Source organism: Bufo bufo, chromosome 1, assembly GCF_905171765.1.
Source record: "Bufo bufo chromosome 1, aBufBuf1.1, whole genome shotgun sequence".
NCBI lineage: Eukaryota > Metazoa > Chordata > Amphibia > Anura > Bufonidae > Bufo > Bufo bufo.
This window is the reverse complement of record NC_053389.1, coordinates 233,549,524-233,565,252: the sequence shown is the minus strand read 5'-3', so window position 1 is coordinate 233,565,252 and position 15,729 is coordinate 233,549,524. Positions and strand designations below refer to the sequence as shown.

The window sequence follows — 15,729 nt, the reverse complement described above, 5'->3', positions numbered from 1 at the left end:
GAGGAAAAGGGACGAAAGGGTTTTTTCTTTTTCTCTTCAGGAAAACCCTTTTTTGTGTCTGCTGCCTTTTCCAGTATTGTGTCCAACACAAGACCAAACACATACTCGCCGGAGAAGGCAATAGAGCAAAGTTTTGCTTTAGATGTTCTGTCTCCTCCCCAGGATTTAACCCATAAGGCGCGACGTGCGGCGTTAGATAGAGCTGCATCCTTGGCAGTAAAACGTATGGATTCTGCGGAGGCGTCCGCTAAAAAGGCAGTGGCAGACCTCAGTAAGGGAATTGAACCTAAAATTTCCTCCCTAGGGGTTTCATTTTTTATGTGGTTCTCGAGCTCATTTAGCCAGATATACATGGTTCTGGCCACAGATGTGGCGGTGATGTTGGTCTTGATACCATACATAGAAGCCTCCCAACATTTGCGTAGCAGGGCATCGGCTTTCCTTTCCATAGAATCGGGCAATTGAGAAGAGTCCTCGAATGGCAAGGAAGTCTTTTACCACCTTAGCGACTTGTAAGTCAATCTTAGGTGTGTCGTTAAATATTTTTGTTTCTGTTGGGTCAAACAGTAATCTTTGCTTAAATTCCCTGGAGACTCCTAGTCTCTTCTCAGGATCACTCCATTCGTCTAAGATCATATCTCTAATGTTCTCATTCACATGGAAAAATTTTGATCTTTTTGTTCTGAGCCCACCGAACATTTCATCCTGAACCGATTTAGGTTTCTGGACGTACTCTATGCCCATAGTAGACCGTACAGCTGTCAATAGGTCTTCAATTTCCGCGGATGAGAAGAAATATTTTCTATCATCCTCAATAATTTCACCTTCTGACAGACTTTCCCCTCAATTGGTCTAGGTTCGGAAGGGCCCAAATCCATGTCCTCTGGATCAGAGGAGGATGGAATTGAAATTTTTGGCGGATGTACGGAAACAGGTTTAAGAGAGGCTAGCGAGGATTTGATTATGTATCATCGATTTAACCTCCATTAGGATGGACGGCTGTTCCTCTTTCATTAGGGCATAAATACATGGCTGGCAGAGTTTTTTAGTGTAACCTTCTTGCAGCCTTTTAGCACAAGTAGCACATCTTGTGTTTCCGGCTTTGATCTTTGCCTCTGCTCCCTATAAAAGAGGAGCAGCTAGACATTAGCCCACATATAAAGGAAGGATACATTTTGTTTCATGTCCCCCACAGGGTAGCTCACAGTTGGAGTGGCCGAGGGGGGTTCCGCCTGATCCATGGTGCTTGCTGGGGTGTCCGGAGTAGACATGTTTGTCCAACAAGGAGGACTCACAGTGGAGGCTGTGTGATTTGAAAGTGCCGCTTTTTAAGCCAAGTGGCGTCTGACGTCATCACAGCGCGCCCGGCGTCATGCGCTCCACCGACGTCTAACTCCGCCCCCACCCGGAAGTATCCAAGCGCGTGGTCAGCGGCAATGGTAAAGCCGGCGTGCAGCGCTGGATTTGCGGTCAGCTTCCCCGTATGGAAGGGAAGGAAGACCCCGGGTTCTTTGTGGAGGGAAAGCAGGCCCCCAAGCTGAGGACGAGTTCCCTCCCGTTGCTCCACCTCTGCCCAGCATTGGAATGAACCGCAGGAGGGCAGAGGGAGTTCAGGATAAAATCTTCAGGTGTACCCAGGTACCCCTAACAATACCTCCTTCCGGAGGTGCTCTGTGTAGGTGCTCCATAGGGGCAGGAAAAACTCTGAGGGCGAGAGTGGGTGGTGGCCTTTTAAACTCTGTGTTCCTGCCCCTATAGAGGTCAAGGGTCATCTCTCCATGGTAGCCGTCATGGTGGATGATAAGGAAATTAGGCCTGTGTTGTTCATGCAGAGGCACAATGACTGGCTTACTGATGTTATTCAAGTAGTATGGGCCTGTACCATTCACAAAGTGTAGGGCAGTTCTGTATTGACTAGACACACATACCCACATGAACACCAAAGGCTGGCCTGGTGACAACAGTGGCTGATGCATAGCGATCTCCTTGATGTCTCCAACATCGTTGGTGGCCATAATTTCTGCTCAATATGAATCCACTTTCACCAGTGAACAGCAATGAGATCCACTGGTCCCTCATCCAGCGTAGATGTTCCCTGGCCCATGCAATATGACGTCTGTGCCTGGTGGTGTGGTCAGGTATCCTTGCAGGTCGTCTAGCACGCAAACCACGCTGATGTAAACGGTTTCTAATAATCTGACATGACACTTGGGTGGTGCCTCTCACCTCTCTTAAATGTGCCTGGAGTTGTGTGGGATGTGGCTAAAGGACGTCCACTTCTATGCCTTTCTGTGACTCTTCCAGTCTCACTGTATCTCTGTTGCAACCTGCTGATGACCCTCTGTGAAACTCTAAGCTCAGTGGCAACTTCGGTCTGAGAACATCCTGCTTGAAGACTCGCAATGGCGAGGTAATGTTGATCAATTGTTAGGTGTCGTCTTGGTCTCATGATTTCAGAATGTGAACAGCATGATGAGGAGGACTGTTTAAATACCAATTCTAATTGAACCACAAAATTTATTGGGCAATTCATGGATCAAACACCTGTTGTGAATTTTGCCGTTAAGCTCCTTGTTAGAGGATAAAGGGTGGGATGGGTGGGAGGTATAGACACGCCCACAGGAAGAAGCTTGAGGGAAACGTGCGTTGTGGTTGGTGTGTCCCGTGGTACTCCTGCTATGTATGACATTACAGCTATTGCTTTTATGATGGATATATATGGTTGTTCTATTGGGTGGGTTATATTGGATCATTGATTGTTCAGGATGTTAGTTCCTTGTTATACTTTATCCATGACAGCATCCTCCCTAGTATTGTGTAATAGCTGTATTAGGACATTGGTTTGTTCAAAAGATAGTGGTTTTGGCACCAGTCTTTTACCATATTTAGTGTCCTTTTCTTTTGTGTCATTTTTCTGACCAAGTGGGTCCGAGGTGCACATCCTGTGCATCAGCACCTCCAACATTGCTGCTAGTTTAATGTAATATTTAATTTATTTGTAATAAAATTTGCTAATACATTATGTGTGTGTCTTGGTTTTGGTATTTATTTATGTTGTGCTGCACACATTCAATCTTGATAGGTTGTTCAATTGTATCGGTTTTGCTCCTTGTTAGAGAACAGCAAGTTGTGCAAAAACTACTGAAACATTGAAAAGCTGGACATTAAGAAAATAACATTAAGTTCACATGTAAAGGTTAGAGTGCATTTTAGGTTTATCCTGCAATTTCACCCAGAAGCCAAATACCCCTAACTTTTTGTGAGTAGCATAAATGTATGTTACAAGTTTTACTGAATCTTTTCCCACTAAAGTATATATCAGTCTGCTCAGCTCCTCCTGCTCTAACATGCAGCCTGCAGACAGGTTCCCTTCAACTTTTGGATGACTTTAGAATGTGTAATTACCACACGTCATGAATATACTGTAAATTGCATCATGGACTCAAACGTACCTGATCTATTGGTAAGATGGGAGGTTGTTCCATCATCTCCCCTTGCATTGGAGCTCTGCCTTTGGGGAAAGGTGATAGCTGCACTTGAAGATGCATCCTAAAAGGCAAAGTGTTAATATTAGTATCATGCATTATAAGATGATCACATATCTTGACTTCTAGACATGACTACTAGAAAAGATTGAAAAATCAGAGGCCTCTGACAAAGATGGGTGGTCACATGGAAGGACCCCTGTGAGCTAAATAAGACTCTTATTGGTAAGGCCCTACACGAAAAGGTAGAGTGCAGATGGTGGGATGTTCTTGTGAACCACCATACATTTACACAATTATTTGCGGGTGCCAACTGTATAATAAATAAGGCAGATCTACCGACCAAAATCGGAGTTTACTCAGAACCTGGCCATTTAAGGACTGTCATACACATAACCTGTGAGAATCGCAGGTTCAGTCGACAGTCTAATGTCCCGTGACAGATGATGTCTGGGTAGAGAAGAATTAAGAGAAGTGAATATTTGAATGATCCTTTTGTTCTCCCGGGAAATAAGCCGCCTTCGCCTCTCTGTTCAAATACACATACACGTTCACCCGAAACAAACATAGATGTGTATGGGAGAGTCGGGAGGCAGTTGAGAGAGAAAGCTATCAGATATTGAATGTGAATGGCAGCCTTAGATTTGCAGGGGTACCGGACGAGTACATGTCCCCATTTTTTTTTTCACCCCTGCAGATATAACATAGTAACATATCCTTGTCCGAAAAACAGACACGAATAGGACAAGTTCTATTTTTTTTGCGGGGCTGCGGAACAGACTTATGGATGCGGACATCACACAGGTGTGCCGCATCTTTTGTGGCCCCAATGAAATGAATAGGTCCATGTGCATGAGTGCTAATTCTGTAATTCTGTACATAGTGCTCACTGAGCGCTAACCAGTGAAAAGAGGAAGCAGCTATGTTTTGGGCAGGGAAGAACTGCAGGGTGTTAGCAGACCCTGATCAGCTCAGCCTGTGTACAATGCCCCCACACAGGACTCTTTTAGATGCCCCAGTTACAGTAGAAATTTGCAAAAAAAAATTAAGTCTTAATGACCGCAACAGTTACTATAGTCAGCCATACAAAACTATACATATATCAAAATGACATATCACAAAATAGGGAACCCATTCTAATTTATTTTGGTGTCAGTTTGCAGGTTTCAATATTATAAACCTATACTTTGAAATCAAAATTACTCTAATTTCAATTTTCCCCCAAATAAAACAAACCTTATTAACCGTTTGCCGCACATGTAACGCCGTAAGGCGTCATCGCGGCGGCTCTCCCAGGCTACGCTAACGCCGATTGGCGTCATCTCGCGTGAGCCGAGATTTCCTGTGAACGCGTGCACACAGGCGCGCGCGTTCACAGGATCGGAAGGTAAGCGAGTGGATCTCCAGCCTGCCAGCGGCGATCGTTCGCTGGCAGGCTGGAGATGTGATTTTTTTTAACCCCTAACAGGTATATTAGACGCTGTTTTGATAAGTGTCTAATATACCTGCTACCTGGTCCTCTGGTGGTCCCTTTTGTTTGGATCGACCACCAGAGGACACAGGTAGCTCAGCAATATGTAGCACCAAGCACCACACTACACTACACCCCCCCCCTGTCACTTATTAACCCCTTATTAGCCCCTGATCACCCCATATAGACTCCCTGATCACCCCCCTGTCATTGATCCCCCCCCTGTAAAGCTCCATTCAGACGTCCGCATGATTTTTACGGATCCACTGATAGATGGATCGGATCCGCAAAACGTATACGGACGTCTGAATGGAGCCTTACAGGGGCGTGATCAATGACGGGGGTGATCACCCCATATAGACTCCCTGATCACCCCCCTGTCATTGATCACCCCCCTGTAAGGCTGCATTCAGATGTCCGTATGTTTTTTACGGATCCATGGATCGGATCCGCAAAACACATACAGACGTCTGAATGGAGCCTTACAGGGGGGTGATCACCCCATATAGACTCCCTGATCACCCCCCTGTCATTGATCACCCCCTTGTAAGGCTCCATTCAGACATCCGTATGATTTTTACGGATCCAATGATACATGGATCGGATCCGCAAAACACATACGGACGTCTGAATGGAGCCTTACAGGGGGGTGATCAATGACAGGGGGTGATCACCCCATATAGACTCCCTGATCACCCCCCTTTCATTGATCACTCCCATGTCATTGATCACCCCCCTGTAAGGCTGCATTCAGATGTCCGTATGTTTTTTACGGATCCACGGATACATGGATCGGATCCGCAAAACACATACGGACATCTGAATGGAGCCTGACAGGGGGGTGATCACCCCATATAGACTCCCTGATCACCCCCCTGTCATTGATCACCCCCCTGTAAGGCTGCATTCAGATGTCCGTATGTTTTTTACGGATCCACGGATACATGGTCTCATATTCCACTAACTTGTGTCAAAAAATAAAATCTCACATGAACTCACCATACCCCTCACGGAATCCAAATGCGTAAAATATTTTAGACATTTATATTAGACTTCTTCTCACGCTTTAGGGCCCCTAGAATGCCAGGGCAGTATAAATACCCCACATGTGACCCCATTTCGGAAAGAAGACACCCCAAGGTATTCGCTGAGGGGCATATCGAGTCCATGAAATATTGAAATTTTTGTCCCAAGTTAGCGGAAAGGGAGACTTTGTGAGGGAAATTTTTTTTTTTAAAAAAATCAATTTCCGCTAACTTGTGCCAAAAAAAAAATATTTCTATGAACTCGCCATGCCCCTCATTGAATACCTTGGGGTGTCTTCTTTCCAAAATGGGGTCACATGTGGGGTATTTATTATACTGCCCTGGCATTTTAGGGGCCCTAAAGCGTGAGAAGAAGTCTGGGATCCAAATGTCTAAAAATGCCCTCATAAAAGGAATGTGGGCCCCTTTGCGCATCTAGGCTGCAAAAAAGTGTCACACATCTGGTATCGCCGTACTCAGGAGAAGTTGGGCAATGTGTTTTGGGGTGTCATTTTACATATACCCATGCTGGGTGAGATAAATATCTTGGTCAAATGCCAACTTTGTATAAAAAAAAAAAAAATGGGAAAAGTTGTCTTTTGCCAAGATATTTATCTCACCCAGAATGGGTATATGTAAAAAGACACCCCAAAACACATTGCCCAACTTCTCCTGAATACGGAGATACCAGATGTGTGACACTTTTTTGCAGCCTAGGTGGGCAAAGGGGCCCACATTCCAAAGAACACCTTTCGGATTTCACAGGTCATTTACCTACTTACCACACATTAGGGCCCCTAGAATGCCAGGGCAGTATAACTACCCCACAAGTGACCCCATTTTGGAAAGAAGACACCCCAAGGTATTCCGTGAGGGGCATGGCAAGTTCCTAGAATTTTTTATTTTTTGGTCACAAGTTAGCGGAAAATGATGATATTTATTTTATTTTTATTTTTTTTCTTACAAAGTCTCATATTCCACTAACTTGTGACAAAAAATAAAAAACTTCCATGAACTCACTATGCCCATCACGAAATACCTGGGGGTGTCTTCTTTCCAAAATGGGGTCACTTGTGGGGTAGTTATACTGCCCTGGCATTTTAGGGGCCGAATGCGTGAGAAGTGGTTTGAAATCAAAATCTGTAAAAAATGGCCGGTGAAATCTGAAAGGTGCTCTTTGGAATGTGGGCCCCTTTGCCCACCTAGGCTGCAAAAAAGTGTCACACATGTGGTATCTCCGTACTCAGGAGAAGTTGGGCAATGTGTTTTGGGGTGTCATTTTACATATACCCATGCTGGGTGAGAGAAATATCTTGGCAAAAGACAACTTTTCCTATTTTTTTTTTATACAAAGTTGGCATTTGACCAAGATATTTCTCTCACCCAGCATGGGTATATGTAAAATAACACCCCAAAACACATTGCCCAACTTCTCCTGAGTACGGAGATACCAGATGTGTGACACTTTTTTGCAGCCTAGGTGGGCAAAGGGGCCCACATTCCAAAGAGCACCTTTCGGATTTCACCGGCCATTTTTTACAGATTTTGATTTCAAACTACTTACCACACATTCGGGCCCCTAGAATGCCAGGGCAGTATAACTACCCCACAAGTGACCCCATTTTGGAAAGAAGACACCCCAAGGTATTCGCTGATGGGCATAGTGAGTTCATGGAAGTTTTTATTTTTTGTCACAAGTTAGTGGAATATGAGACTTTGTAAGAAAAAAAGAAAAGAAAAAAAAATCATCATTTTCCGCTAACTTGTGACAAAAAATAAAAAGTTCTATGAACTCACTATGCCCATCAGCGAATACCTTAGGGTGTCTACTTTCCAAAATGGGGTCATTTGTGGGGTGTTTGTACTGTCTGGCCATTGTAGAACCTCAGGAAACATGACAGGTGCTCAGAAAGTCAGAGCTGCTTCAAAAAGCGGAAATTCACATTTTTGTACCATAGTTTGTAAACGCTATAACTTTTACCCAAACCATTTTTTTTTTTATCAAAGACATGTAGAACAATAAATTTAGAGAAAAATGTATATATGGATGTCGTTTTTTTTGCTAAATTTTACAACTGAAAGTGAAAAATGTCATTTTTTTTGCAAAAAAATCGTTAAATTTCGATTAATAACAAAAAAAGTAAAAATGTCAGCAATGAAATACCACCAAATGAAAGCTCTATTAGTGAGAAGAAAAGGAGGTAAAATTCATTTGGGTGGTAAGTTGCATGACCGAGCAATAAACCGCTAAAGTTGTGGAGTGCCGATTTGTAAAAAAGGACCTGGTCACTAGGGGGGTATAAACTTGTGGTCCTTAAGTGGTTAATAAAAATAAATAAATAAAATAAAAACAACACCCTAGCTGTCATGTAAAAAAATGTTAGAAAAAATAAAAATAAAATTGGTAGTCCAACAAATAAAGTTAGGACCATTAGACCACCATGCACGCTAGAAAAGTATCTGGTCATTAAGACCTTTTCAGGCCTGGGCATTAAAAGGTTAGAAGGTACAGAAAGGCATTTCTACATGGGGTGATACTAAGAAGGAAGCTGGAGAATCAGGGCTACACAGAGTAGCTTAGGCCTGCCTTTGGTGCACTTAAAGTGGCTCTCTGGGAATGATTTAAAATGGCCAACAGTATTCTGTCCTAGAATGTGGGGAGGACTGGGTGCCATCATGTGAATAGGGGAGCGAGGGGGCAGAGCCTCACTACACTCTACAACAGATGGAAATGCCCACCATATGCCACCATGGCTGAGCAGCCTGAAAGAAAGACTCACCAATAGCCCCAGCTACATTACTCTGCAAGTGGAGGCTCACATTCTGGGACAAGCTGCTGGCGGCCATTTTAAATAATTCCCGGAGAAACCCTTTAAATCCTTATGCAAATGAGCAGTTAAAGTACTTTTTCTCCAGAATGAAGCAATGGATTGATTAGTGAGAGGTGTCATACTTTATGCTGAGCTATCTATACAAGGCATAGTGCACGGTTTAAATGGTGAATTTCCTAGTGACAGGCTCCCTTTAAGGGCTCATTCACACACAAAAAATTGCCATTTTCTGAACCAATGAAAGTCTATTAAACCATCAGATATTGGCTTTTTTTGCTTTGGAAATAATTACCTGCGAATTGTGGGGCTTAGCTTCGAGGGAATAGAGGTTGGGGTGTTCCTTACCACACCTTGCCGTGTATGTTTATGTTAATTGTTTGACTGTTTTGTTACTGTATGGCAACTGTAAATGGAAAATGGATACTAGTGGGTTAGTAAAAATAAAATAAAAATGGGGCTTTTTTTTTTTTTAAATGGCCAGTGATTAGCAGATTAACAAAACAATTGATTAACAAAAAATAGAATGTCCTTTCAAGGCTAGACTGACCGCCTTGAGATCAATTTTAAGGGCCGTTTAAGGTAGTTTCACACTAATGTTAGCAGTCTTGGGCAGCAGCTCTCTGGATAATGAAATGCCCGCCGGCCTGATGGACTATAATGGGATTTGGCGGAAATCTGCACGCATCGGTTTTTATCTGGCTGAAGCCCGGCATATTTGCTTGATAGCAGCCGGATCTTCTCCGGATCCCATTTATACTGAATGGGGCCAGCAGGCATTGAGGTAACATCTGGCTACACAGGAACCAGACAGCGCCGGCAGGCTATCTGCTGGAACAGCCTGTCAGAGAACAATAACGTAGATGTGAAAGAGGCATTTGACAGGATTATGTACATTATGGAAAACCTGACATGATGTGGTGTCTGGGAGCATCAGGTCCTGGTGGTCCAATGTGGGGCACTGAGGAGGCCATACTTTATATTGTGGTGGTGGGCACTATGGGGCCCTCTGGGTGTTCAGAGGCATCATGTATACTAAGGGCACTTCAGAGGTCGGGACTAAAAATAAATAAATTCATCTGATTTTAATGGTCCTTTTTATTTCTGCTAAAAAAAAAAGGATGCAAAAATGGCCATTAAAGCAGATCAACAGCCAAAAATGGATGCACACACTGGTACAAAATGGCCATGAAAAACTGACAGTTTCAGTTTCTAATGGCTTTTTTTCCCTCTACCCTAAATCTCACAGGCAAACAACCGTAGTTTCACACAATATGAGTTCTGTTCCTTGGCCACACAAAAAAGTAAAAAAACAAAAAACAAAAATAATAATGTCCTATTCTTGTCAGTTTTACGGACAAGAACAGGCATTTGGTACGTTCTGCGCGACCTGCGGAAGAGAAAATGCGGGATGCACACGGCCGGTATCTGTGTTTTGCGGATCCACGATTTGCGGACTGTGAAAACTGAAACAGCCGTGTGCATGAGGACTAAGGCTACATCCACATGACAGTGAAAAACAGATGTGTGATGGCCATTTTTAATGGCCATCAAACTACAGTTTTAATAATACTTCAAACAAAAGATAGTCAACATCAGGGAAAGCTTCACTACACAGTCCCCACAGACACTCTACACAACTGCTCGGTCCTCTTCTCCCAAAACCTGCTTCTCCACCATTACAGAAGAAAAACTCTCCACTCTACTCTCCAAATCTCATCTGACCACCTGTGCACTTGACCCAATCCCATCCCACCTCATCCCTAACCTCACCACAGTGTTTATCCCAACCCTAACTCATCTCTTCAACCTATCACTCAACACTGGTGTCTTCCCCTCTGCTTTTAAACATGCTACCATTACACCCATCCTCAAAAAGCCTTCACTTGACCCATCTTCCTTGTCCAGTTATCGCCCCATATCACTTCTTCCGTATGCCTCAAAGCTACTTGAGCAACATGTCCATTCAGAACTGTCCTCCCACCTCTCCTCCTGCTCCCTCTTTGACTGCCTACAATCTGGCTTCCGACCCCACCACTCGACCGAGACTGCCCTTACCAAAGTCACCAATGACCTGCTGACAGCCAAAACCAAGAAACAATACTCTGTCTTCCTTCTCCTTGACCTGTCCTCTGCCTTTGACACTGTTGACCACTCCATTCTGTTGCAAACTCTCTCATCTCTTGGCATCACCGACCTGGCCCTCTTCTGGATCACATCATACCTCACAGACCGGACGTTTAGCGTCTCCCACTCTCGCACCACCTCCTCGTCTCATTCCCTCTCTGTTGGTGTCCCGCAAGGCTCTGTCCTAGGACCCCTGCTCTTCTCTATCTACACTTTTGGCCTGGGACAGCTTATAGAGTCCCATGGCTTTCAGTATCACTCCTACGCTGACGACACACAAATCTACCTCTCTGGTCCAGACATCACCACCTTACTATCACGAATCCCGGAATGTCTATCTTCTATATCATCCTTCTTCGCCTCTCGCTTTCTAAAACTTAACATGGATAAGACAGAATTTATAATCTTTCCCCCATCTTGTTCAACACCCTCAGCAGACCTATCTATCATGATCAATGGCTGCACACTCTCCCCGGTCAACAAAGTCCGCTGCCTTGGAGTGACCTTTGATTCTGCACTTTCCTTCCGACCACAAATCCAAGCTCTTTCCACCACCTGCCGCCTCCAACTCAAAAACATCTCCCGCATCCGTGCTTTCCTTAACTTTGACTCTGCGAAAATTCTTGTACATGCCCTCATTATCTCCCGCCTAGACTACTGCAACATTCTCCTCTGTGGCCTTCCATCTAGCACTCTCGCAGCCCTCCAATCTATCCTCAACTCTGCTGCCCGACTAATCCACCTCTCACCCTATTACTCCTCTGCCTCTCCCCTCTGCCAATCCCTTCACTGGCTCCCCATTGCCCAGCGAATTCACTTCAAAGTACTAACAAATACATACAAGGCCGTCCATAACCTGTCCCCTCCCTACATCTCGGAGCTACTTTCCCGATACATCCCCACACGCACTCTCCGATCCTCACAAGACCTCCTTCTCTCCTCTCCTCTTATCGCCTCTTCCCACAATCGACTCCAAGATTTCTCCCGTGCATCCCCCATACTCTGGAACTCGCTACCCCAACATATCAGACTCTCACCTACATTGGAATCCTTCAAAAGAAACCTGAAAACCCACCTCTTCAAACAAGCCTACAACCAGTGACCCTGCTGCCTCTATACCGCCATGACCAACTTAACTCGCACCTACTGTGTCCTTCTCCCATACCATGTAGATTGTGGGCCCTCTCTCCTTTTGTACCAGTTTGTAACTTGTCTTGTTTATGATTAGTGCAATTGTCTGTATTATGTATGTGCACCGCTTATCACATGTACAGCGCTATGGAATGAATGGCGCTTTAATAATAAATAATAATAATAATAACAATAATAATAATAACAATAATAACAACAATGGTAGTCTATGGGGTTATTCATACGGCTATTTTTTTTGACAGCCAGTGACTAACGGGGACCGTTTTTTAATGTCAGTTTCTCAAAAAAGCACCAGTGAATAAAACGCTCGTTATTCTATTTTTACAGACTTTTTTCCACCGTTTGTGAATGTAGCCCAAGGGCTTCTTAGGAACCTAATATAAATAGGTAGCTGAACTGGCTGACATCTAGTGGTGCTTCTTTGTCACTGCATCTATACCAGACATTACATTGAAATGTTTCCTACTATTCTCAAACTGTACGCTGAAGATCACACAAACGTTTTTTTTTTTATCTAAAAGAAAAATAAAAAGAAACTGAAAATCTTTGTGCAATATTGTACATACCCTTGCGGTCGGTACATGTCAGTAAACTGATGCACGCTGCCTTCCAACGTTGCAGCATGGAGGTGTCCCCTACTGTCAATATGTGGATAACCAGGGCCCACCTGGGGATGGCCATTGGTCTGTCTGGGGACAGGGTGACGATGCTGTTGTAAAGGCTGGTGCGGGTATCCTCGAGGGTCGTACTGGTGTTGGGGAGGGTAGGGTGACTGAGGCATCATATTGGATGGGAGTTGGAAATTTGGATTTGCCCAGCCGTGTTGCCGTCCAAAAGCATATGAGCCACTCTGTCTCTTATGACTGTCTAAATCCAAGAACTGTTTGGGGCTCTCCGGACGGTTGGAGGGATCATCACTCTTTTCTGCCTTTTCCTCCGGACACTCAATGCTTTCTCCTGGCACAGCTCGTGGCTCTCCTTCTAGCAGAGGAGACATGAGAAGACTTCGTAACTCTCCCATATTGTGTGTGTTGAGAGCCCTATCTGGTTGGTGGTAACCCCCTAAGTTCTGCGGGGCTTGAGGTCTATTGTGGTGCCAACGTTGGTACTCCTGAGGATAATAAGGAGGCCTCTGATAAGGCTGGTATGGAGGTTGCGTTTGTTGTGGCTGTGGATATGAGTAAGCTTCACCCTGATGAAGGTACCTGGGATAATGGCCCAGGTGAGGGCGTAGGTGTCCATTTCCAAAATGTTGGATAGGGTGATGAGGTTTTGGAGGCTGACTAATGACTGGTGTGTGGCCAGCAGTTGGCATTACAGAGGCAAATTCATGTCTATGCCCTGGGTCAGCCATGTCTACTTGGGGTAATGGTTGAGGAACCACCTGGTGAATGACTGGCTGAGGTTCTGGCAGCTTGGAGACCTCTAGTGCATTTTCTGGTGTGCCCAATCCATTCTGAGGGCTCACACAATGATTTTGGCTGTTTCCAAGGCAAATGCCAGTAACTAAAGTCTGTGACTTATCCTCATTTGGAGCATCATTGGGTACGAGATTGCTCGGACTCTCAGGGTTGACTTCAGTGGGAGGAGCTGGACTAGGACCTGAATTTGTTGGTGGCACAGGTAAATCCAGGGGAGTTTGCTCCTGTGATGACACTGGTGGTACAGGAGATGCAGAAATTTCTAAAATGATAGAACAGATGTTAGATGGATGAGACATGTCTATCCCCACAAAAATATAGTACACTCACACTACAGGGGAAATAACGTGTTAAAGGGAACCTGTCACCAGGATTTTGGGTATAGAGCTGAGGACATGGGTTGCTGGATGGCCGCTAGCACATCCGCAATACCCAGTCCCCATAGCTCTGTGTGCTTTTATTGTGTAAAAAAACGATTTGATACAGATGCAAATTAACTTGAGATGAGTCAGAGCTTGAAAATATGACTCTTCTCTGGTCACACCAGTAAGATATGACTTACGTTAATTTGCATACGTATTAAATCGTTTTTTTTTACACAATAAAAGCACACAGAGCTATGGGGACTGGGTATTGCGGATGTGCTAGTGTCCATCTAGCAACCCATGTCCTCAGCTCTATACCCAAAATCCCGGTGACAGGTTCCCTTTAATGTATAATTCCATCCTACTGTATTCATATATAGTAGAACCTAAAAAATTTAAAGCTGTATGACCTACTTTCTACTGATCCAGAGTGTCACAACTGCATTTAATATTCTGCTGGTACAGTCACTGTGTACATACAGTGCCTTGCAAAAATATTCACCCCCTTGACTATTTTCATGTTTCGTTACATTACAGCCTTAAGTTCAATGTTTCGTTAATCTGAATTTTATGTGATGGATCAGAACACAATAGTCTAAGTCGGTGAAGTGAAATGAGAAAAATATATAAAACTATTGTTTAGAAATAGAAAACTGAAAATTGGCATGTGCGTATATATTCACCCCCTTTGTTAGGAAGCCCATAAAAAGCTCTGGTGCAACCAATTACCTTCAGAAGTCACATAATTTGTGAAATGATGTCCACCTATGTGCAATCTAAGTGTCACATGATCTGTCATTACATATACACACCTTTTTTGAAAGGCCCCAGAGGCTGCAACACCTAAGCAAGAGGCATCACTAACCAAACACTGCCATGAAGACCAAGGAACTCTCCAAACAAGTAAGGGACAATGTTGTTGAGAAGTACAAGTCAGGGTTAGGTTATTAAAAAAATATCTAAATCTTTGATGATCCCCAGGAGCACCATCAAATCTATCATAACCAAAATGGAAAGAACATGGCTCAACAGCAAACCTGCCAAGAGACAGACGCCCACAAAACTCACGGACCGGGCAAGGAGGACATTAAATCACAGAGGCAGCACAGAGACCTAAGGTAACCCTGGAGGAGCTGCAGAGTTCCACAGCCGAGACTGGAGTATCTGTACATAGGACGACAATAAGCCGTACACTCCATAGAGTTGGGCTTTATGGCAGAGTGGCCAGAAGAAAGACATTACTTTCAGCAAAAAACAAAAAGGCATGTTGCGAGTTTGTGAAAAGGCATGTGGGAGATTCCCAAAATTTATGGAGGAAGGTGCTCTGGTCTGATGAGACTAAAATTTTACTTTTCAGCCAAAGAAAACGCTATGTCTGGCGCAAACCCAACACATCACCCAAAGAACACCATCCCCGCAGTGAATCATGGTGGCAGCATCATGCTGTGGGGATGGGACGGGGAAACTGGTCAGAGTTGAGGGAAAGATGGATGGTGCTAATTACAATATTCTTGAGCAAAACCTGTCCCACTCTTTCCGTGATCTGAGGCTAGGACGGAGGTTCACCTTCCAGCAGGACAATGACCCCAAACACATTGCTAAAGCAACACCTGAGTGGTTTGAGGGGAAACATGTAAATGTGTGGGAATGGCCTAGTCAAAGCCCAGATCTCAATCCAATAGAAAATCTGTGGTCAGACTTAAAGATTGCTGTTCACAAGCGCAAACCATCCAACTTGAAGGAGCTGGAGCAGTTTTGCTAGGAGGAATGGGCAAAAATCCCAGTGGTAAGATGTGGCAAGCTCATAGAGACTTATCCAAAGCGACTTGGAGCGGTGATTGCCGCAAAAGGTGGC

General features: G+C 44.3%; 1 protein-coding gene across 1 annotated transcript in view; it reads right to left on the bottom strand.

Annotated features, from left to right (window-relative positions):
- Nucleotides 1-936: 936 nt before the first annotated feature.
- The window catches only part of LOC121001380 (cat eye syndrome critical region protein 2), a 57,389-nt gene continuing 42,596 nt past the window's right edge, over nt 937-15,729 (bottom strand). Inside the window, exons 17-19 of the mRNA XM_040432455.1 lie at nt 12,655-13,771; nt 3,453-3,549; nt 937-1,122 (exon numbers count right to left, since the gene is read on the bottom strand). Of these exons, the coding sequence (XP_040288389.1) occupies nt 937-1,122; nt 3,453-3,549; nt 12,655-13,771 (1,400 nt within the window). The remainder of the gene's footprint in view (nt 1,123-3,452; nt 3,550-12,654; nt 13,772-15,729) is intronic.